This window comes from Pituophis catenifer, unplaced genomic scaffold (genome assembly GCF_029215685.1).
Source record: "Pituophis catenifer annectens isolate HBS135680 unplaced genomic scaffold, rPitCat1.0.hap2 SCAF_46, whole genome shotgun sequence".
Lineage (NCBI taxonomy): Eukaryota > Metazoa > Chordata > Lepidosauria > Squamata > Colubridae > Pituophis > Pituophis catenifer.
Genome location: NW_027256926.1, coordinates 58,557 through 82,735, shown reverse-complemented (window position 1 = coordinate 82,735; position 24,179 = coordinate 58,557). Strand labels below are relative to the sequence as shown.

The window sequence follows — 24,179 nt, the reverse complement described above, 5'->3', positions numbered from 1 at the left end:
CTCACTTTTTCCAGCAAGCCGGGCTGGCTTAAGAAGAAATTTTAAATGTTTTAATTGGTTGGTATTTTTAATCTTGGGCCAAATTTATATATATTTTAATTGTTTTTTAATATTTGTATTCCATGTTTTTTAATTCTGGCTGTACACCGCCCTGAGTCCTCAGGGAGAAGGGCGGTATATAAATTTAAAAATAAATAAATAAATAAATAAATAAATAAATAAATAAATAAATAAATAAATAAATAAATAAATAAATAAATATTCATAGTTTCTAGTATTTTGAAGTATAACTAGATTTATTGAAAAAATACTTTTCTCTCTTTCTCTCTTATGTATCTTCTTGGAATTATTTACAATATCATGGTATATTTCTGTAGCTGTGCTGATTAACTGTTGCTTTCCTAAACTGAAAAAAAAAAAATGGGCCCAGCACTATTTCTTTTCCCAATCGGCCTCATATAACAAAATACCTTGGCCTGCCCCGTTCTTTTTTTGAATAGAAGATTGTCCAGATCAGATATGCACATAGAGAATCTACTAGTAAATCTCCAGGCAATTTACTAGACATTTCTTACTGATTTGGGATAATGTCAAGTGTGAACACATATGAAGAGTTCTGTGTTTTCCCGAAAATAAGACCCAGTCCTATTTTTTTTTCACCAAAAAAAGACACCAGGTCTTATTTTTTGGGGGGGGGGTTGTCTTCCACTGACTCACCTTGCAGCAGCAATACTGACAGCCCTGCTGAGCAGAAGCCCGCTGCTGGCCCACTTCTTCTGCGCCCGCTTGCCACTGTTTCGCTGTCAGAGGCCGTCAGGAAAGGCCTCTGCAGCTGAGAAACGGGCTTTGAATTGATCTGGAGCTCTGTATTGGCTGCAAAGGGCTTTCCAGAAGGGCCTCTGACGGCGAAATGGAGGCCAGGGGCAGCGTGTACATCAATCCAGAGCCTGTTTCTCAGCTGCCTTACCTGAAGGCCTCTGGCAGCGAAACAGGCCAGGGGTGACATGCACAAGTGGCCGCAGAAGAAGTGGGCCAGCAAGGTGAGGCAGCTGTCGGAGTGTGCGAGGCCTGGTAAGTGGGGCAGCTCCACCACCCCCATCCCCACCCTAGCTTAATTTTTACCTGTGTGCCTTGCTCCAACCCTTGCACCCTGGAATGGGTGGGTCTTAATTAGAGTTTATTTGGGGGGGCAGGTCTTATATTGGGCACACATGTAAAAATCAAGCTAAGACTTACTTTTGGGGTAGGTCGTATTTTCGGGGAAACATGGTACTTTATTGCTTATGCCTGTTTCACAGGAATCTTTCCAGACTGGCAGTTTGCACCAAACTAGATAAGATTCAATGGCATTCAAAGGGAGTAAGATCTGCTCTCTTGTGCCTGTATAAGGATTCCAGACTAATTACTTGCTTGACTCCTCCCCCTGGCTCAGCCAGTCTCTCTCCAACAGATAACTTGGGAACGGTTTCCAAGTACCAATCCTCTACTCCACATCCCTCCTTCCCAAAAACAGGCAGCTTAAAATATAACCAAGAAAACAACATAATTTTGATATGAAAGCTGGGACCTCAGTGCTCATATGGAAGCTGAGAGTGTCCAGTTCCTTAATTCTAAGCTTAATTCTCCATCACTGGAAGAGGCCTGCTACAAACCCCCTTTTGCTAAGGAATTCTGGCAGGCGAAGTCAGGGAAAAGCCTTTTTCCCTGTGGCCCCGACCCTATGAAACACCCTACCATCGTAGGGGAGAACTGCTCCCATGTGCTTTTGGCCTTCTGAAAGAGTATTAAAACTTGTTTTACTAATTGGCTTGGGCCCCCAACCACTGCTGGAGGTGGTTGACAGGGAAAGACCTCATCCCTGTACCATCTGTCTCTTGGTTCCTGGTTTTTTGCATGTTTTAAAATTTTAATTTGCATAGTTTTAAAATTTTAGTTGCTTTTCTATTTACCTTTTTACGATCTGTAAGCCATCCAGAGTTGTCTTATCAGGAAGGTGGGTGACATATACATACATACATACATACATACATACATACATACATACATACATAAATTCTCTTTGTTTACATACAACTCTACCTGTTAGGTTTTGTAATTGAAGGAAAAACTGTGTCTATGCTGCAGTCTTGAAGTTGCCCCATTGCTGATCTCTGTAACAAATAAACTTCCCTTCCTCCTTTCCTTTCCTTTCCTTTCCTTTCCTTTCCTTTCCTTTCCTTTCCTTTCCTTTCCTTTCCTTTCCTTTCCTTTCCTTTCCTTTCCTTTCCTTCCCTTCCCTTCCCTTCCCTTCCCTTCCCTTCCTTTTTCCTTTCCTTTCCTTTCCTTTCCTTTCCTTTCCTTTCCTTTCCTTTCCTTTCCTTTCCTTTCCTTTCCTTTCCTTTCCAATATTGCAGTGTACATCGGGTGCTTTTCTGATTTATAGCCAGTGAATTAGCCACCAGTTGCTTAGAATGATTTGTTTATTGATTGTAGAAGCCATTTAATTCCAAGTGTGGCATTTTTTTGTCGAAATCATTATTGCTTTCACTGTTGACAGTTTATGAGGAATGACATTGCTAATATGATAATACAGCTTGATTCAAAGATAGGCCATGTGGCAAGATGATGTAGCTCTCGCCTTGTTTTCTCAGTTGGCTTTCAGATTATAATAAATCATGTGAGAGCTTAGTTGTGTGCTGCCTCAAAGTGCAAACAATGGCAAGAAAGAATTGTCCATTTAAATGCACTGGTCAATCTAATTTCCATGGCCGCCTTCTGCCGCCAGTAGCCTCCCACCGACCAGTACGCTCCCACAGAGAGGGGCTCCTCAGGGTGCCGTCGGCCAAACAATGTCGGCTGGCGACCCCCAGGGGGAGAGCCTTCTCGGTGGGGGCACCTACCCTCTGGAACGAGTTGCCCCCGGAGATACGGCGGATCCCGGATCTGCGCACTTTCCGCCGTGTCTTAAAGACGTTTTTGTTTCATCAAGCCAGGCTGACCTGACCAAACTTTAAATTGCTTTAATTTTAAATAGTTAAATTATGGGTTTTAATATGGGGGTGTCTTAACTGTGGGCCAAATTAATTTAATTGGATTTTAATATTGTTTTAATTTTTGTATTCTCTGTATTTTATCTGCTGGCTGTTCACCCCCCCCCCCCCCGAGTCCTTTGGGAGAAGGGCGGTATACAAATATAATAAACATAAACATAAACATGACTACTTTCGAAGGCTTGTGTGGGTTTTTTCAGTTACCGTCAGATGGTGTCACTCTTGAGAATTGGAGCTTAATTCATTTCAGTGGTAGAATAATGTTTTGGATAATATTAGTAGTATTACCCTTATCCTTTCCATACTTGGTCTTTTTTTTTTCTTTTTTGTGCCCTAATAGTAAATACGGTTTTTTTATTTGATATAATCCATATATCTTCTTCCTGGTTTAGAAGATACTGCAGTTACATTTCCCCAGTAATCAAACTGTAAGTATGATTGCATCCAGGGGTGAAACGCTCCCAGTTCGGACCGGATCACCCGATCCGGTAACGATAGCAACGGGTGGTTCGGAGAACCAGCAGCAAAAATCCCTGCCCCCTCCTCCATGCCCAGCTGAGCTGTGCGATCATCAGAGGCTTTTTCTTTTTTTACTTTTAAAAGCATTTTTTCTACAAGCTCTTCGGCCAAAAAAAATGCTTTTAAAAGTTAAAAAAAAAGCCTCTGATGATTGCGCGGTTCAGCTGGGATCCTCAGAGGCTTGTAAAAGCATTTTTTTTTCTGCAACCTCTTAAGGTTGTAGAAAAAATGCTTTTAAAAGTAAAAAAAAAAAGTTGGTCACGCCCATTCAGTCACATTACCCCCCACCAAGCCACACCCACAGAACCGCTAGTAACAAATTTTACATTTCACCACTGATTTCATCTTAAATATTCCAGTGACTAACTGAGCCAAATCTAATTGAAGACATAATATCTGTGCAGACTCAGAATTACTTGATAATATGCGCATGAATATTTCCTTGTTATTGTGATATGGAGTGTAGAATGGCAAAATTTCTCACCTGTTAGGGAAAGCAAAGCAAGGTATAATGGCTCAGTTCCATTGCTCTACTTTTGGGGAATATCCAAGACAACCCTTTTTGCGCAGGTAAGTGCTTCCTTCTTTATGTGCTGGGCTACAACTTCCTATCATCCACAGCCATGTCCTTTGAGGTATGTTTACAAGTTTTACAGAAGTTCTTTCTGTGTTTCTTCTCTACTACGGTATTAGTGCAATTTGAGGACTGAAGAAGACCTACAGATGGTCCTTGCTTAATGACTGTTTTCTGACTGTTTGAATTTATGACAGCTACAGAATGGGTGCTTTATGGTCTATTGTAAATGATTCACTGCCTCCCTCCACAATCACATGGCCGCACGTTGGGTGGCTTGGCTTTACATCCCATCATGACATTCTATGCTCACGTCACCGTGATTTGCAAAGTTTTTTGCTAGTTTCCCACAAAATTGCCCATTCGGTAGGTTCACTTAACAACCATGGAGTTTGCTTAATGGCTGTGATGTTTGCTTAACGATTGCCACAAAAATGGCCAGAAATTTTCTTCTGGTCACTAGACTTGACTTAAGACCTTAATGATTTACAACTATAATTCTGGGCTCAATTATGGTCGTAAGTCAAGAACTACATGTACATGTCCTCCCATTTCTGCCACTGTTGGTGATGTGGAACCAGGTGCCATAGAGGGTGTTGCTAGTTTGGATCTGGGTGTGAAGGCAAACCATCTGCTTAATCCATCTAAATTTTACTAGAATTGACTCCACTCTAGTTGGAAAAGCAGGACATAAAATGGCAAATAAGAAAAAAGGAGAAGAGGTAGCAATGGAACTGAGCTATGCAGGAGGACTGGAAATACTAAATGCTTTTTGATGAATTGACAGTTATGATTTTTCCCCCCTTGTAGCACCTGAGATAATGTAGAAAAAAGACTAATTTTGATCTCATTCTTCTATTATTTCCATCATCTTTTTAATTGCTGCTCCCTTGTTGTTTCTTTGCTTTGAATTGCATTCTGTAATCCAAAATGCACCGAGGGATAAAATGCAGGTTTTTCAAGTTGCTTCTGCTGTTGAATAATTGGTTCTTTCTTCTATTCTTTCTCTTTTTTCCTCCCACTTCTCTTTCTGCAGAAGGACGGATGCTGATTCAAGACATTCCTTCCCTGGCCAGCAGAGGGCATCTGGAGAGCACATCTGACTTAGTTATGGACCCCACCTACTACAGCAGTTTATACCAGCCATCCCTGTATCCTTATTACAACAACCTGTACAACTATTCTCAGTACCAAATGGCTGTGGCCACCGAAACCACCTCTGGTGATATGGGAAGCCCATTGTCAGGATCACCTGTTAAGAGCAGCCTCCGAAGCCTCCCAACAACTTATATGTCAAGCCAGTCAGGAAACCAATGGCAGGTACTATATAAATGACTAAAGGCAGGGCCTTGTTTGATAAATTAAGATTATTCTGAGTTTTCTTTGAGAATCACTGGAATTGCTGTGGTTCAAAGCATATGACCTCTTCCCTAACTTGATATTCCCCGGGGGTTTGGGGATAAAACTGCCATTATTCCCAGTTATTATTGCTAATTGTCAGTGATGATGGAAATTGTTGTCCACCATATCTAGAGAGGAGCAGACCAACATAGAATTATCATGCTTACTCTTAGATTCTTCCCTCAAAATAGGTATACGTTAATTAAGATTCTGCCTTCAGATTTATTGGGAATCTGTGTTTATCAGTACGTCGGGAGTCATTCTTTTTGTTGTTACTGGTTTTGTATTTTTACATAAATGTAACTAGAATGGAGCGTTTGACCAGAACTGAGGATATTGGTTCAAATTCCCACTTAGCCATGAAGCACCTTGGTTAAACTTTGACTATTGCTCATCCTGCCAGATCCAACAGAATTGGTATGCAGAAAAATGGGGTGGTAAAAATCATAGTGTTTGTGCAGAATAAATAAATAACAGAACCTGCTATTGGTCTGGATAAAGACTTACCACATTACTTCATTATCTTGCATCAGTGGGAACTGTACTTGGATATAAACCAGGGGCAAGTTCCAAATCCTGTTGCTACCGGTTTGCTCGTGTGTGCACGCGCGGCACTTCTGCGCATGCACAGAAGCGTCCGGGCGGGTGGGCAGAGCCTCCCACTGCCGTCACTACCGGTTTGCCTGATCCGCTGCGAACTGGTAGCAACTCACCACTGATAAAAACCCCACTGAATAAAAGATAATAGCCTGAAAAGCATAAAAAAATATAATATACTGATGCAGACCATGCCTCTGTCTAGTATGAGCGGCAATGGCTCTTTGACGTTTCAGGCTGAAATTTTTCCTGGAGATACAACCTGGGCTTTCAGGCCGCAGATCCTCTGTTCTACCACTTGCCTGCAACCTTGGAGTGATTACACTTCATGCAGTTAGGGACCTATCCAACTAGGAAGAGCTATTTTTCAAAACTATCCAAAGAGAAATTGTAACACTTTTTACAAAAAGATGATTCTCAGCAGGGGTGAAATCTAAAATTTGTTACTACTGGTTCTGTGGGCATGGCTTGGGGGTGGGGGTGGGGGTAATGTGACGGTGGGCGTGGCCAATTTTTTTTTCTTTTAAAACCATTTTTTACATGTAAAACCATGTAAAAAAATGCTTTCAAAAGGCTCTGACAATCCCAGCTGAGTTGCCTGATTGGCAGGCAACTCAGCTGGGATCGTCAGAGCCATTTAAAAGAAAAAAAAGGCTCTGATGATCACGTGGCTCAGCTGGGCATGGGGGGCGGGGGCAGGGATTTTTGCTACCGGTTCTCCGAACTGCCCGCTGCCATCGCTACCTACTTGCCCGAGCCGGTCCGAACCGGGAGCATTTCACCCCTGATTCTCAGGAACAAGAGTCAAGTCTTAGGCAGATGACCTTTTAAAGGTTGGAGATACCGTAAGCATTTCCCCTTCTTTGACAAGGATAGTGATAAAAGAAAAGGCTGTTCGGAGGCTTCAGACAATGATACTGCCTGTATATGAATTACGCACGTCTTTAAAGCTTTATATTTTTTTTAAAAAAATGTCCCAAATTACCAGTTTCCTTTTCGAGGGCCTCTGTTCTTATTTCCTTCCCGTGGCAGTGATTGGGAAGGCAATATGAAGTAATTGCCATGGAAAGCTAAAAGGAAAAATTAATTGGGTGTACCAACAGGTACCGGTATATTACATTATTAATTGCAAGAGGCGTTGAGCTTGTTGACCTAAATAACTTGTGTGTGAAGGATTTAAGAAAACTCAGGCATCATTTAAGCTCTTTAGAATGTGATAACTGAAGGCAGTTGCTACCTCAGCTAAGAAGGTGTTACTCCCATCACCTCTCCCCTCAAAGCTCACCTCAGGTGGGAGTCACCTAAAATGATTGAGGTGCCTGTGCTAGACATGAGGGTAGTAGCTCATTGAAGGAGTTGACTGCATGAGAGGCCCTATTTCAGGGCCCCACATTCCTAGTGGCTGATGATGCTGGTTCCAAAGCTCTTTTATAAAATCTACAGAATCCATGTAATGGCCAGTGATTAGAAGCCCTTGTTCCCTCAGCAGGGTCTTCCATCATCTTGTGAATTCTGAAAATTGCAGACCCAACATAGGGAAAGGCTAGTCTTAAGAGGTGTATATAGAAATATAAAGTCAAGATTTTAAACCATGGTTTGTTGAACAAAGTATCATAGAGACATAGTTGCTGTTATTAATACAGGTAGTCCTCGATTTACAACAGTTCATTTAATGACCGTTTGACGTTACAACAGCACTGAAAAGTGACATTTTCACACAGCATCCCCATGGTCACGTGATGAAACTTCAGACGCTTGGCAACTGACCCATATTTTTGGCAGTTGCAGTGTCCCGGGGTCACATGATCACCTTTTGCGACCATCTGACAAGCAAAGTCAAGGGGAAGGCCAGATTCACTTAACAACCGTGTTACTATCTTAACAACTGCAGTGATTCACTTAACAACCTTTCTTGCCACCATTGTTAAGTGAATCACTGAAGTTGTTAAGTTAGTAACACGGTTGTTAAGTGAATCCAGCTTTCTGATTTTGCTTGTCAGAAGGTTGCAAAAGGTGGTTGTATGACCCTGGGACAATGCAACTGTCAAATATGAGTCAGGTGCCAAACATCTGAATTTTGATCATGTGACCAAGGGATGCTGCAGTGGTCATAAGTGTGAAAAACGGTCATAAGTCGCTTTTTAAAGTGCCTTTGTAACTTTGGTCATTAAATGAACTGCTGTAAGTTGAGGACTACCTTTACTGTAGTCACTGAAGCAAAGAATGTTGTTTGAAAGTAGCACTAACACCAGTGGGTGACTACATTTTCAGCAATCGTGTTTTGGGGATGGGTTCAAGGATTTCAGCAAAGGAACTTAAAAGCCACAGTTTGCCCCATATCTCAGTGTAAACCTGAAAAGCAGCAGTTGTTCAGATCCTTGAACAATTTGTACTAAATCCCTCCAATCAAATTAAAATTATCCCGCTGGCTTTGTCCTTTACCTAATGCTTATACAGAATATTTCATAAAAATAGTGTGCTAGACCATGGTCCAAGATTATAGTCAAGGAGAGGATAGAAACATCACATGCGAAATAAGAGAAATAGATGGAACCAGTGGTCCAATGAGCAGATGTGCTGGTATACACTAATTAGTTGCTCCTACTTGGTTTTTCTTGTCAGTTGACATTGCTAAACCAACTATGGTTTGCTTTAGCATTATTTCCAAACCAGGATTGTTTTCCCTAGTCATAAGTTAAGAAGAAAAAAATAGTTCTGGTTTATTGAGAAAAACGCAAGCCAAGATTCATATTGATTTGTTCAGCATAGTGGTAAAAAAGCCACTGAAGGAACGTCCTTGATTTCTCTAACTCTCCCATGTGAGAGAAGAAGGTACCTAGGAATGATCAAGCAGGGCATGACAGCTGGATCATTTCTGCTGAATGTTGTTTGAACTGGTTCAAAACTGCCTTGAAACGCCTTGTGTAGATTGTTTATTCGCATATGAAATAGAACTATAGAATGTTGTCATAGATGTTCTACTAATTGAATGCCAGCATTGTTTTTAAATTAGTCATGACTAATCTATAAAATAGCCAATTATAATTTAAACATTGGATTTAATATTAACATGTAGTTGAATTATGTCAGCAACTTGACAACTACTGCAACGCTCTCTACATGGGGCTCCCCCTGGGGTGCACCCGGAGGCTCCAGCTGGTCCAGAACGCAGCCGCGCGGGGGATTATGGGGGCGACGAGGCGCTCCCATGTGACACCTCTCCTGCGCGAGCTGCACTGGCTCCCAGTGGTCTTCCGGGTGCGCTTCAAGGTGTTGGTGACCACCTTTAAAGCGCTCCATGGCTTAGGGCCGGGGTATTTACGAGACCACCTTCTGCCACCAATAGCCTCCCACCGGCCAGTACGCTCGCACAGAGTGGGCCTCCTCAGGGTGCCGTCCGCCAGACAATGTCGGCTGGCGACCCCCAGGGGGAGAGCCTTCTCTGTGGCGGCGCCCACCCTCTGGAACAACCTTCCCCCAGAGTTACGTATAATAACAGACCTCCGGATTTTTCGTCGGGCCCTGAAAACCTATTTATTTCAACAAGCTGGGCTGGCCTGAGTTAAATTTTAAATTGATTTTAAATTGGGTTATCTTAATTTCGGCCAAAACATTTAATTATTTTAATATTGTTCTTAAATTTTGTATGCTTTGTTTTTATCTTGGCTGTGCACCGCCCTGAGTCCTATTGGAGAAGGGCGGTATAGAAATTTAATAAATAAATAAATAAATAAATAAATAAATCCATTCTGGTTTGTCATTCAGACAGCATATTGTACACTGTACAACGCAGATTTATGCTAAAAGTAACCTAATGTTTCTGACAGCTCAAGTGTGACATGAATATAATCCATATTTCTTCGAGAAACTAATCTAAGTTGTTTATTTTCCGATACTGCTGATAGGACTATATCTCTTGGTGTCACAGTGGTTGAGATTCCAATGGTAACGTATTGTTTGTGGATCACTGCTTTTGTCTAAAAGAGTAGATTGGAAGAGAATAGCAAAGGTTAATTGAGTTTGTCTGTCAAGGTGGGACAGATACAGATGGTCCTTTTGTATGAAAATTACCTTTTCCACTTAGAATCCATGGGAGGCAAGCACAGCATCACTGTGTATCTTTTAATGGTGGAAAAAGTCACTTGGGGGTTTTAGAATTAAAATTTAAAAGCAATTATGGTATGAAGATGCTCAGTACTTATGATAATCCTTATTGTATGATGATTCCATATAATTCTGAATTCCAGAGCAGTTTGGGCAATCTCCTGATATATTGTCTTCAAATTCTTGACTCACCAACAGCCATATTGTTTTTGGATTCTGGAAACTGAAATCTGCAGAATTCAAGAGCATTGATTTGGGATAGACTACCCTAGAAGGAACCTTTCATAACTTTCTTAACATTTAAGATGTATTGAAACTCCCCAAATTCTAGCAAATTTGCTTGCTAGTATTTACCATTCCAACATATCTGGATGATGTCATATTAGAGAATGTTTCCATAGGTGATTACTACGGTCAGTCCATAGGAGAGGATAATATGGGAATATATGACCAGTTATTAACAATATATTTAGTTCAACAAGAGGCACAAAGATCTTGTTCATGGATTGATTTCCTTTGAGAGGCTTTGTTCAAACAATAGTTGGCAGAAGTAGCATCCGATTGTAATGTGTCCAATGATGGATTTGGTAATATCTACCGGTAAGATGTATAAGCCAGCTTTTCTGAATCTCATCTGCCTTGATTCTGAAACAAGAATAGATAAGAGGAAGTTTACAAAAGTCATAATTTATTTGGTATAGTTGCTTTGAAAGTGTTTATTTCCTAGATTGGAAGATTGAGGTACCTCTCTCTTAAATCTTATTGCCGCCTTCTCTTATCCCCAGACCTAATTATGTATTTTTGAAACATACATGGCACATTGAAGCATACATGTTTATTGTCAGGCTAAAAGAGTTCACTGTCAGCATGATCTGAGTCCGTTTAATGAATATCATGCTACAGTCAAGCATTTTAATGTTTGGCTAGTTCATTATTGTTATTATAAAATAGAGTAACTAAACTCTATAAAAAGGAAACCTTGTGGTTCAGATTTACTGTGTTTTATATATTCTAAATACTTTAATAAAATAAAAATGAAAGCTTTTTAGTTTTTTCTAGTGGTTAATTCAACACATTGTTTGCAGAGCCTTGGCTCGCCTCTATCTGTCGGTCGTACTGTGGTTCACAGGCTTGGTGCAGATAATAAGATTATAAAGCATGTCTTTCTAGGCAAGGAGCATATACTACTAGTAATAGTTGTAATAATTCATTGGATCCTGGGAAATTAGTTGGCTTTTTTAAAGAGTAAGAAATGGGAGAAACACAAGAAGGCTCAAAAGGAAACAGGTCATTGCCTACATAAGGTAAACAACGTAGAAATCCTTTAAGCACCAGTGGGTAGTGGTGCAATTTATTGCTTCTGAAATTATATTATCCTTTTGCAGTTATTATTTTTAGAGGGTGCACAAAAAACCAAAAGGAAATACAGATTTTTTTTTTTCACAGCAAAATAAAAGGAGATCGTGAACAGCAGGCTTGAAAAAACAGCCTGTACTAAAAGGTCGCCCTAAGAAGCGTTTCTCAATTTTCTTCCTGGTTGAAAAATAACTTCCAGGGTCATGATTCAGAGTTCTAGTAAATTGGTAACCTCCTATACAGGTAGTCCTCAATTTATGACTAATACCCTTATACTCTTGCCTCCTACTTTCCCCATAACAACGACCCTGTGAGATAGGTTAGGCTAAGAGCGAGAGACTTTTGCCTGGTCTTTCTTACAAAATTCAGCAGAAAGAATATATGCGAAGCCTGAAAACTTACTACATAAAGAATGTCCATTGAAATACACAATTCCCCCATGTACACTTTTTCTTTGTGTATACGTGAGTGCTATTTTACTTTGCTGCAATTCATATTCTGTAGTTGCACTCTGCAGTTTTGAAGCATGAAAATTTTAATGTTCCTGGTTTGGACAAGATCTGTAACGCATTCATCTGAGATGTTCAAATCTTTTGCTTTCATGCAGCCAGAATGTCTTCTTGGCTAAAAGAAGATTGAGGTTTGAAACGAGATGTCTCATTTCAAAATTAAAGCTTTGCTTGGCATTTTTACGCTTCTTATGTCAAATTTGTAAATAGCTTATATTTTCTCGCGAACTGAAACGACTTTGCCGGAGAATAAATAATTTGCCTGCTTGACAGCCCTGCAATAAAGTGTTGATCAGTTTGAGAAACTGAATATTGTACGATGGTAGGAATCAGGGCAATATGCTGTCATGATATCCTTACTTCCTTTTCACTGAAGACAACAGATTCTTTATAGCGGTCTCCGCATGTGAAAGTTGGAAACTGGATTGCTTGGAAGAGAATTGAAAGCACTCCAGCTTTATCTCTTCCCTCGTACCACTTTGGTCTCCTCATCATTACTAATCAAAGGGCTGGAGGCATTTGAAGCAGTATCCAAAACCTACAAAATCTTGAGCAGTAGCAACACAAGCTATTTTATTTATTTATAACATTTATTGGCCACCCATCTTACCTCAGAGTAACGCTGGGCAGCTTACAATAATAAAAAAATAAAAACTATATAAAGATAAACATGAATAGTGTTGGCAGGGTAGTCTTTATAAGACCTGGGCACTACTTTAGGCTTTCAAAATTTAGCCTTTCCAGGGATGGAAACGATAACACTGAAATTTTCCACATGGAAGTAATCAAACATTTCAGGCCTAACATTCTCATGCAGAGAGTTCCAGGGATAAATTCAGCGGGAGGATAGCACAGGGTGAGGAAAACTGTCCCCATCCAATGTAGGTTTTCTCTCCTTACAAGCTTCTATGATGTGCTCTTTCTGCTGTTTCTCTTAACAGGTGAAAAGCCCAGAAGGTCGGCACAGTTTGAGTTCCCAGTACAGGATGCATTCTTACTATCCTTCCAGCTCTTACTTGGGACAGAGTGTTGGGGCCCCTGCCTGTGTTCCCCAAATTTTTACTTTCGAGGAGAATCCTTCTTATTCTGACACAAAAGCAAATGGTAAGCATCTTGTCAACCTTCACGGGAGGTGTCGGGGCGTCTACTGAAAAGCCAGTGGTTGAACTGGGTAGAGGCTGGTAACATTGGAGATGGATAACATTTTATTAAAATTTTCTGGATGACTCTTAAAATAGTTGCTTACTTCCACTTTATGGTAATCATTTTTTTTCTCCAGCATTATTCCTTCCTTAAGAGAATAAATATTTCCAAGTTTTGGTTTATGTTGGTGCTTAGGGATTTCTTGAAAAACTGTGTGGTTTCGCAGCCTGCAGCTGTTGGCATAGCACTAAATCCTTCAACTTGAATAGTTTGTGATATAGAAATTGTTGGGGAACAGTATTTTACTCCTTCTCCTCAACACCTTGCCCTCTATATGTAGCAGATTGGCAAATCTGGGAGCTGTTCTCCAACCAATCTGGAGGGCGTCTAGTTGGTGCAAGTTGTTTGTAGGAATTTGAAGGAGGAGAATTGTATACCTCGTGCATTTTTAAACTGCAAAAAATTCAGTGTTTTCCATCACTGTTGACTACTTGTCCAGGCAATATTCCAGATTATGATATTGTTCCCTAAATTAATCCATCAATCAGCAACAGACAAGCAGGGAGATGTAATTTACTGAGCTCAAGCAGACTTTTCTCAGCTGTGACAAAGTATTTTTCCATAGCAGGGTGACCTGCCAGCCTGAGAAACCCAGGTACGCTTAGGAAGGGTGTGAATACAAAATCACACAGCATACTTTTTGGGTGATCCTTCTAATAGTTCCTCCGTCTTCCTGATACAATGATCGTTTCAGGTACACTTTTCTATTTTAGAGGCAGACCCAAGTCTCCCATCTTCTCTGTAATTGCAATAAAAAAGATAGACAGTGGAACCATGTACCATACATGTCAATCAAAATATAAGGATTTGAAGGATACCCCTTGTTCATTCTCCCTTTATTTGCTGCCCCACATGTGAATGTCAAAATTCTTTTAACACATTTGTAGCTTAAAGATCTCAAAATTTACAGACCCCTCACATCCTGGACATAAACTGTTTCAACTCCTACCCTCAAAACGACGTTATAGAGCACTGCATACCAGAACAACTAGACACAAGAACAGTTTTTTCCTGAACGCCATCACTCTGCTAAACAAATAATTTCCTCAACACTGTCAAACTAGTTATTAAGTCTGCATTACTATTAATCTTCTCATCGTTCCTATCATCCATCTCCTCCCACTTTTGACTGTATGACTGTAACCTTGTTGCTGGTATCCTTAAGATTTATATTGTTTCCTAATATGATTTGATTGCTTATTTGTTCCCTATGACTATCATTAAGTGTTGTACCTTTTGATTCTTAACGAATATATCTTTTCTTTTATGTACACTGAGAGCGTATGCACCAAGACAAATTCCTTGTGTGTCCAATCACACTTGGCCAATAAAGAATTCTATTCATTCATTTTTCATTCATTCATTCATTTATTAGATTTGTATACCGCCCTACTCCCGAAGGACTCAGGGCGGTGAACAGGCACAGAATAAAACACATAAATACAAAAGTTAAAAAACATAATTAAAACCAAATTAAATAATTTTGCCCGAGACAATTAAAATTCCCAATAATTTAAAAACAAATTAAAATTTCAGTTTAAAAAATTTAAAAGAAAGGGGAGAAAATTAGGTCAGGTCGGCCTGCTGGAATAGGAGGGTCTTAAGAGCACGGCGGAAAGTGCGCAGATCCGGGATCCTCCGTATCTCCGGGGGGAGCTCGTTCCAGATAGTAGGTGCCCCCACAGAGAAGGCCCTCCCTCTGGGGGCCGCCAGTCGACATTGTTTGGCTGACGGCACCTGGAGGAGCCCCTCTCTATGAGAGCGTACCGGCCGGTGGGAGGCTGTTTGTGGTAGTAGGCGGTCCCGTAAATATTCTATTCCTATTCCTATTCCTATTCCTATTCCTATTCCTATTCCTATTCCTATTCCTATTCCTATTCTATTCTATTCTATTCTATTCTATTCTATTCTATTCTATTCTATTCTATTCTATTCTATTCTAAATAGGTGGCAGCACCTGGCAAACTTGTCTGGCACAGAAGTAGAACAGGAACCACTTCCATATTGCTGCCAAAAGGTATTGGTGGACACATCCATGTAGTTACCACTTTTTATTTATTTTATTTTTATTTTATATCCAATTTATATACCGCCCTTCTCCCTGAGGACTCAGGGCGGTGTACAGCCAAATAAAAACATAAATTACAAACATTAAAATAGTATTAAAAGGATAAATATAAATTTGGCCCCGTAATTAAAAACAATAACAAACCAATTTAAAACATTTAAAAGAGTTAGGTCAGCCCGGCTTGCTGAAAAGAAAAGGTTTTAAGGGCACGGCGGAAGGCACCGAGGTCTTGGATTCTCCTTATCTCTGGGGGCAGTTGGTTCCAAAGGGTGGGTGCCCCCGCAGAGAAGGCCCTCCCCCTGGGGGTCACCAGCCTACATTGTTTGGCTGATGGCACCCCGAGGAGGCCCTCTCTGTGGGAGCGCACAGGTCGATGGGAGGCCGTCGGTAGCAGCAGGCGGTCTCGAAGATATCTAGGTCCTATGCCATGGAGCACTTTAAAGGTGATAACCAACACTTTGAAGCGCACCCAGAAGACCACTGGAAGCCAGTGCAGCTCACGCAGGAGAAAACAACTTTGAAAACAACCATATATTTATAGTGTCTATAGATCCCAACCTTGATAGCCAGTTTTATTGCTGCTTCTGAATAGTACAGATTGCAGTATTGTGTTGAATACAAAATATAGCATCCTAGAATTCAATATTTCAATCAGCTTTCTGGTCCTTAAAGTTATAGAGATGGGTGTTAATTTCTCCCTCTCCCAAACCTTCAGATCCACCATAGCCCCAGTTGTCCCCCTGGCAGCGGTTTTGAATCCTCACCAGAATCCACCAACACTCACTTCAACTGCCCAAAATTAGTATCAGCCTTTTGCTAGGATTCTGCTCACCACATCTACCATCATACAGAAGTGCCCTAGATAAATCAGCCGGTGGGTCTGTAAGCACAATAATCTTGACACAATTTGTGGCTTTCTTGCGTGTTCACTGCTAGCCAGGGATGACAGCATTGGGGAATGGGTCCTTTTTATGCAGTTCTTTTAGGACCTTTCTGTTCCTCCCTATCCTTGAGGGAGCGTAAAATTATATGGCTTGAAAGTTTTTCCTTATTGCTGATTCCTATCCTGTCTCTGTTCTCAGTCATTGCCCATCACCTGGCTTCCCTCTTAGATACTCATTCTAAAATATCTTACGTTAGAGCAACAAATCAGATTAAAGTGTAATTTCAGATTAGTTCAGCATGTCATTAAAAGCAAAAATAATACTCCAAGGATCTCAAGGCAAACTCTGGGCAGTTTGGGCCCAACTGAAGCAAAATTCCAAATTTGAGTAGATATAAGTTATTTCTTTTACTCCCGCCTCCCTCCAATTTCTGAACAGGGGCATAGATAAATTTAATAGTGGAGTGGAGAGTGGAGTGGAGTGGAGTGGAGTGGAGTGGAGTGGAGTGGAGTGGAGTGGAGTGGAATGGAATGGAATGGAATGGAATGGAATGGAATGGAATGGAATAGAATAGAATAGAATAGAATAGAATAGAATAGAATAGAATAGAATAGAATAGAATAGAATAGAATAGAATAGAATAGAATAGAATAGAATAGAAGGGACGTTGGTCTTACCGTGATACGTTCCTTCTCGTAGTGTAAAATGGGAGGTGCCAGTCTGGGTATTCCTTGCTCTAGCTCTATGTCCTGAGCTGAAAAGTTCTGAAGATCCGCCTCCCTGGTGACGTCTCTTCAGTTTTGCCAGCGAAGCGAAAGCGAATGGTACGCAGTTCAAGCCAATGTACGCAGACTGAAAGATAGAAACAACATGCTCCACCAAGGGAGCCGGTCCAGGCAGCCTCAAGCAGGGTGGGGCTGGCACCTCCCATTTTACACTACGAGAAGGAACGTATCACGGTAAGACCAACGTCCCTTCTCCATAGTGTAGAAATGGGAGGTGCCAGTCTGGGATATACCAAAGACTGACCAGCCCTAAGGGAGGGAGCTGTCCTGGGCCGACGACCCCGGATCTTCATGAACCCGCTGCAGAACCCTTCTCCCAAAGGCCGCCTCCGCCGAAGCGAAGGAGTCAAGTCTATAGTGACGGATGAAGGGAGTGGGAGAAGTCCATGTGGCCGCCCTACAAATGTCTTCCACTGATGCCTGAGTAGACCAGGCCGCAGTCGTGGCAGCACTGCGGGTGGAGTGGGCCGTTATCCCTGAAGGCACCGGGAGAGCCTGAAGCTCATATGCAGATGAGATGCACGTCCTAATCCAGCGTCCCACCGTGGAGGAGGTCACCCTGTGGCCAAGAGTCGACGGCTGAAAAGAGACAAAGAGAGCCTCCGTCTTCCGGAAAGAAGAGGTTCTAAAAATGTAAATACGGAGGGCCCTCTTCACATCCAAGGTGTGCCAGCTCTGCTCCAAGGCGTGCCGAGGCCGAGGACAGAAGTCTGGCAGGATCAACTCCTGTGCTCGGTGGAACAATGAGTTGACCTTAGGAAGGAAGGCAGGGTCCAGCCGCAGAACCACCCTGTTGGGATGAAAAATACAGAGGTCTTTCCGCACCGATAAAGCCGCCAACTCTGAGATCCGTCGGGCAGACGTGACGGCCACAAGGAAAGCAACCTTACACGAAAGGAGACGGAGACTAGTCTCCCTCAACGGTTCGAAAGGTGTCTTAGTCAAAGCCTGAAGAACCTTAGCGAGATCCCAAGTGGGATAACGGTGAAGGGGCGGCGGTCTTAAATTAGTCGCCCCACGCAGAAAGATCTTTACCCTCGGATGGTTAGCAAGGGAGCCCCACCTCCCAAATGTCAAGACAGTGCCTAGCGCAGCCACCTGTCGCCGTAGAGTGTTAGTGGAAAGTCCCATGTCCAACCCGTCCTGCAGGAACTCCAGCACCTCCACCACCGATGCTGAAGTCGGGCTCAACTGTCTGGAGGCACACCACCCGGCAAACCTGTTCCACGTTGCCTCATATATTCGCGTGGTGGAGGGCCGCCTGGCCGCCTGCATAGTCCTGATGACCCTGGTCGGAAAGTTCTCCCGTCTCAAGAGGCCCCGCTCAACCTCCAAGCGGCTAACTGCAGTCTCTGTGGGTCCGGATGCTGAACCGGGCCCTGGCTGAGCGCGACTCTGTCCGGGGGAATCCGCCAGGGAGTGGCGACCGACAGGTCGACCAGGTCGGCGAACCAAGGGCGTCTGGGCCAATAAGGAGCTACTAAAACCAGTTCCGCCCCCTCCAGTATCAACTTCCGAATGACGGCTGGGACCAGGGGTAGGGGAGGGAATGCGTAAAGGAGGCCCCTGGGCCACGGGGTCCGCAGAGCGTCCACCCCCGCCGCTCCTGGGGCAGGAAACCGGGAGAAGAAAAGGTGGAGTTGTGCGTTCGCTGGGGAGGCGAAGAGGTCCACTACCGGGCGGCTGAACCGGTCGACTATCTCCGCAAACAAGTTGGGATGGAGCCTCCACTCCGAGGGATCCACAATGGCTCGGCTCAGCCAGTCGGCTTCTACGTTGTCCGTCCCTGCGATGTAGTCCGCCGTCAGGGACAAAAGGTGAGTCTCTGCCCAAAGACAGAGGGTCTCCGCCTCTCGCATTAGAGGCCCGGAACGAGTTCCCCCTTGCCTGTTGATATGGGCTTTCGTTGTCGTATTGTCTGTGAGAAGGAGCACATGCTGCCCCCTCACCTGCGGTAGAAAGGTCTGAAGAGACAGACGGGCAGCCCGGAGCTCCAACCAATTGATCTGATGGAATAGATCCTGGCAGGACCAGCGGCCCTGGGCCACCTGAGACCCGCAATGGCCCCCCCAGCCCGTCAGACTGGCATCCGACGTTACTATCACCCTGCGGGGTTCCCTGAAGAAGCACCCCTTCCGGATGGCCCCCGACGTCCACCAGGTCAGGGATCGTAGGACCCGTGGGGGAACCTGAACCCTCATCTTGGATGAGCTCGTTCCTGCCTTCTGAAAGGGGAGCAAGAACCACTGTAGTGGTCTCGCATGGAACCTGGCCCAGGGAACTATGTTCATACAAGAAATCATTTTCCCCAACAATTGGGATAGCTGGGCTACCTGAACTGTCTGGGATCCCTGAATGGACTGAATCAGCGCCCTGATACTGTCCTGTCTGTCCGGGGACAAGAAGACCTGCCCCGCTATCGTGTCTATCAGGGCCCCCAAGTGAACTAACTTTGTAGACGGTACGAGATGACACTTTGCCAGATTCACCGAGAACCCGTGGTCCCTCAATACCTGTATTGTCGTGGCCAAGTCCTGTTCCGCTCGCCGCTGGGAGGACCCTTGAATGAGCAGATCGTCGAGGTAACACTGAATTCTGATGGGAAGAGACCTGAGATACGCCGCCAAGGCAGAGAGAATCTTGGTAAACGTCCGGGGGGCGGAGGCCAGCCCGAACGGCAGGGCAAGATATTGAAAGTGACGGCCTGAATAGCAAAACCTCAGGTATTGACGATGCTCCGGCCGAATTGGGATGTGGAGGTAGGCTTCGGTCAAATCTATGGAGGCTAGGAAGTCTCCCTCCCTGATCCCGGCTAAAATGGAATGCAGGGAGTGCATTTTGAACCTCCTGTAAACGATAAACTCGTTGAGGCCCTTCAAATTTAGAATTGCCCTCCACCCTCCCGAGGCCTTTGGGATGACAAATAGGATGGAATAGAACCCTCGCCCCCACTGCCCCCGTGGAACCGGCTGGATGGCCCGGATATCCAGCAAATGCTGGATAGCCGATTCCATGAGTTCCCGCCTGAGCGGGTCTCCAGAAACGGGGCAGTGGAGGAAACGCCTCGGAGGGGATGAAAGGAATTCGAGGGAGAGCCCTGCTCTTACTGTCTCCCTCACCCAATTGTCTGTAGTGAGGTCGTCCCAGCGGTCTGCAAACAGGCCGAGCCTGCCCCCAAGAGGATCCAGTGACGGATAGTCACTTAGATCTCCTGGCCCCTCTGCCACCGGAGCCCCTAAAGGGCTTGTTGGATGACTGTTGGCGACCCCGGGAAAAGGCTGATCTATCTGCCTGATAATTAGGTCTGGAGGAGTGAAAGGGCCGTTGCTGACGGGAAAAGCTTGGCCCAGCTCCCCCCTGGCGGAAGGAGCGCCGCCTATAGTAAGGGGATGAACGGAAATCCGTTCGCCTGCTCTGGGACGGGAGTACCTTCCTTTTATCCCTAGTCTCGATAAGTAGGGGATCTAAAGCTTGTCCAAAAAGAAACCCCCCTTCAAAGGGAGCGGAAGCCAACTTCCACTTGTTCTTCCCGTCCATACGCCAATGGCGTAGCCATAGCATACGTCTAGCGGTGACAGACGAAGCCATGGCCCTGGCAGAGAACCTGGCAGCTGCTAAGGTAGCGTCCGCCGTGTATTCAGCTGCAGCCAGAATCTTAGAAAGGTCTTGGTGGGCCCGAACATCATCTGGTGCCAAATGGCCTTGTAGCTGGCGAAGCCATCTGACCGACGCTCTGGTGAGAAAGGATGCTGCCGAGGAAGCTCTTACAGCCCAGGCGTCCGCCTGGTGCGCACGACGAAGTGCCGTCTCCTCTCGCCTATCTTCTGCCTTTAAGGCGTCCTCTGCATCAGGTGGTAAAACAGAAGAAGAGGTGAGAGCCGCCACCGGAGTGTCCACCTTTGGAACCTCCAGCAAGTTGATCATGTCCGCATCCACCGTAAACAACTGGTTGTCCAGCCCTGAGGCCCTGGAGGGAAGAGCTGGAGTCGCCCACTGTCTACGGATCATGTCCAGAAACATTCCCGGGATAGGAATAGTATCTGCCTCCACCGCCTGTTCTGTGAAAAGATAATCATCCTGCTCTCCAGCACCCAGGGTACCAGAGAGTGCTGGGTCAGGACCCAATCGAGCAGTGGCCCTGGCCTTAATCAGAAGTGGTTTCAAAAGGGCTGGATTAAATAAACCTTTGAAAGCGGGCCTGGATGGTTGGATCTGATCCCCATCCGAAATCTCTCCCTCCTCCAGATAATCTTCTGCATAGTCAACAGGTTCAGAAGGGGAAGGAGAGACCTGTCCAAGGTAATCCTCAGAAGGGGCAAGATATCCCTGGGACTCCACCTCAGGTCTAAGGGCATACATTTGGGCAAACATCTGTGACTGAAGCTGCATCCCTTCTGCAATGCCCTGCCTAATAGCCTGCTCCACCCAAGACTTCATGGAATTCTGAACCTCCTGCTCCCCCCCTTCATCCTGGCGAAGGCCAGCCGCTGTGGGGGTATAGGTGGCTTCAGGGCGTTTGTTGGTACCAGAAGGCCCTGGACATTGCTGGGGCTCGGCCTGCAATTCTGGAGACCATGCCCTGGATGGCCCAGCCAAGGTAGGAGAATGGACAGTCTGAGGGACAGAATCTTCCACAGGCTGAACTGATGGCTGAAGCGCAGGCACAGTGGCTTGAGGGGGATCAGCAGCCATATTAATGGCAGCGGCCTTTGCAAATTCTCTGTCCAAAGCACGGTGCCTAACTTGAGCTGACTTTTCCTCAGCCTTGGAACGCCCGGGGCGAGCTCTAGCCTTGGCCTTAATTTTATTGGCTGCAGCAAGGCTGGCAGTTCGTGGCCTAGAGGCCCTACCCCTATCAGGTAGAGGTGACCAGGAGCCCTCAGCAGAGAAAGATGGTTGCCTGTCAGCATCCCCCATGATGGTAAGTCAGATGGCAGTCACAGGAAACCAAATTCCAAAGACTCTGCAAAAAACAAAAAAAAAAAAAAAAAATACAAAATGGCTCCCAGGTCTCAAAATGGCCGCTCCTCAACTGCCCAGTTCAAAGAAAGGCTCTCTCTATAATCAGAAGCAATACCAGATCAGGCCGCCAAGCAAACCCGCAGATAAAGTTGCGCTGGTCAGAAATCCACTCTCTCCTCTGCCTCCCAAGGAAAGAAAAAAAAAAACACCAGCTCTGTATTCAAAGGTTGCCAGGGGATCACAGCCGGCTGGACTAATTCGCGCCAAAAAATGCGCGGGGACGAAGGCCGCCGCGACTTACAGGCCACCATTGCCCGCCAGGGAGTAGCGTGGCCCAGCGCCCGGCCCACACTCCTCAGCCAAGGCACCTTCTTCCAAACCACCAGCCAATTCCGGCTGGTGCGGCTGCAGCAAGATAGAGAAGGCCTCAAACCGGCAAATAAGGCCCAAAAATGCCGCTCCGCCTCCCAGCTGACGAGCGGTGATCAAAGGGAGGCCGCGGCCCTTCAAAATGGCGCGCGCGGCTCCCGCGGCTGTCTGTGAAGCCTGAGAGGCTTCCGAAGAATTTTTGGAGGGACCGGGGCGAAAGCCAGCCGGCTAGCCCCTCACAGCCGCCCACACGATAAGGGAGATTGAGGGGAGAACAACAGCCACCCCCCCCACGCTCAATCCAAAACCGGAGAGCTTCCCTTTAAACAGTACCTGCAAGCAACGAGGAGAAAGCAGCTTCCAAAATAAAAAGAAAGTAAAAAGAAAGAAAATCCAGGGAAAAAAGAAATTATTTAAACTGGCTCAAAGCTCAGGAGCTAAAACTTTGCAACCATGAGCTGTGCTGAGCTGAAAAAAACTGAAGAGACGTCACCAGGGAGGCGGATCTTCAGAACTTTTCAGCTCAGGACATAGAGCTAGAGCAAGGAATACCCAGACTGGCACCTCCCATTTCTACACTATGGAGAATAGAATTCTTTATTGGCCAAGTGTGATTGGACACACAAGGAATTTGTCTTGGTGCATACGTTCTCGGAGTACATAAAAGAAAAGAGACATTCGTCAAGAATCATAAGGTACAACACTTAATGATAGTTATGGATTTGTTTAGTTGATACTATGGAAACAATCCTGAAAGAAGGCCATGTGTAGAAGTGATACAGAGTTCTCATGTTCTGTCTTGCTTGCTGGCAAGTCATTTAGTTGACACTTCCTGATTACACTACTTCCTTATAAGCCATGCATTGTATTCTGCTAACTCCTGGGTCCTTAGCTATTGTTGGTAATTAATTTGTGAATAGGATTGAAAGAGGAAACATGGGTATTAGAGCTATGTAGCATTTTGTACTCTTACAATATAGAAGCATCTGCCTGCAAGTTAAACCAGGTGCTTATTTTTGTGGGATTGTATTGGGGATTGTGCTAGGAAGGGAAGTTTGCAGTCCCAGAAAAAGCAGCTGCCCCAAAACAGTTTTTTGGCTTAAAATCTCTGCATTTTTCTGGTGGCTAAGATCATTTTTGTAAAGGGTTAATGCCTTGATCCTTAATATGGTGACTTCTCATTTTTAAATTTTCTATTATTATTAAGTGATAAAAAATAATAATACAAGTACAAATGACTTGTAATATTGAAGTGGTTATCCTACCTCAGCTTTAAATAGAACCCTGAAAGTAACTAAAATGTACCTATATACATCTAAAAAGGAAGCAGCAGCATTTAAAAAGCAGTTCAGACCATGTTTAAAAGGGGCAAAATCTAAAGTTTATCAAAAATAAGATTTCAGTAAGCATCAGAAGAGAAATTATAACAGAACCAGGTAGATTTTCTGGGAAAAGCTATATCCGCGGGACTGCTACAATAGTATCTTATTATGTACTCTACCATCTCAAATAGTAGTGGGATACGCATCAAACACCTTCATCCCAATCATGGGGGCCACCAGCCAGTTTGGTCTATTGATTAAAACATCAGATTAGAAAGTGGGAGATAGGGAATTCTAGTTCCAGTTTAGCCATGAAAGCCAGCTACATGACTTTGGACCAATCACCCAGCTACTCAGAGTAGTCAGCCCAACTCACCTCACAGGTTTGTTGGGAAAACAGGAGGAGGAAGGTGTGTTTGATATTTTACCACTTTGAGTTATTTGTAAAAACAATGGCAGGATCCCAAGGTTATGACATGTTTACTATGGTTTTTGAA

General features: G+C 44.2%; 1 protein-coding gene across 1 annotated transcript in view; it reads left to right on the top strand.

Annotated features, from left to right (window-relative positions):
* Nucleotides 1-24,179, top strand: part of DMRT1 (doublesex and mab-3 related transcription factor 1) — a 76,928-nt gene that overhangs the window by 30,243 nt on the left and 22,506 nt on the right. The window contains exons 3-4 of the mRNA XM_070956514.1: nucleotides 5,159-5,442; nucleotides 13,031-13,193. Coding sequence (XP_070812615.1) covers nucleotides 5,159-5,442; nucleotides 13,031-13,193 — 447 coding nt within the window. The remainder of the gene's footprint in view (nucleotides 1-5,158; nucleotides 5,443-13,030; nucleotides 13,194-24,179) is intronic.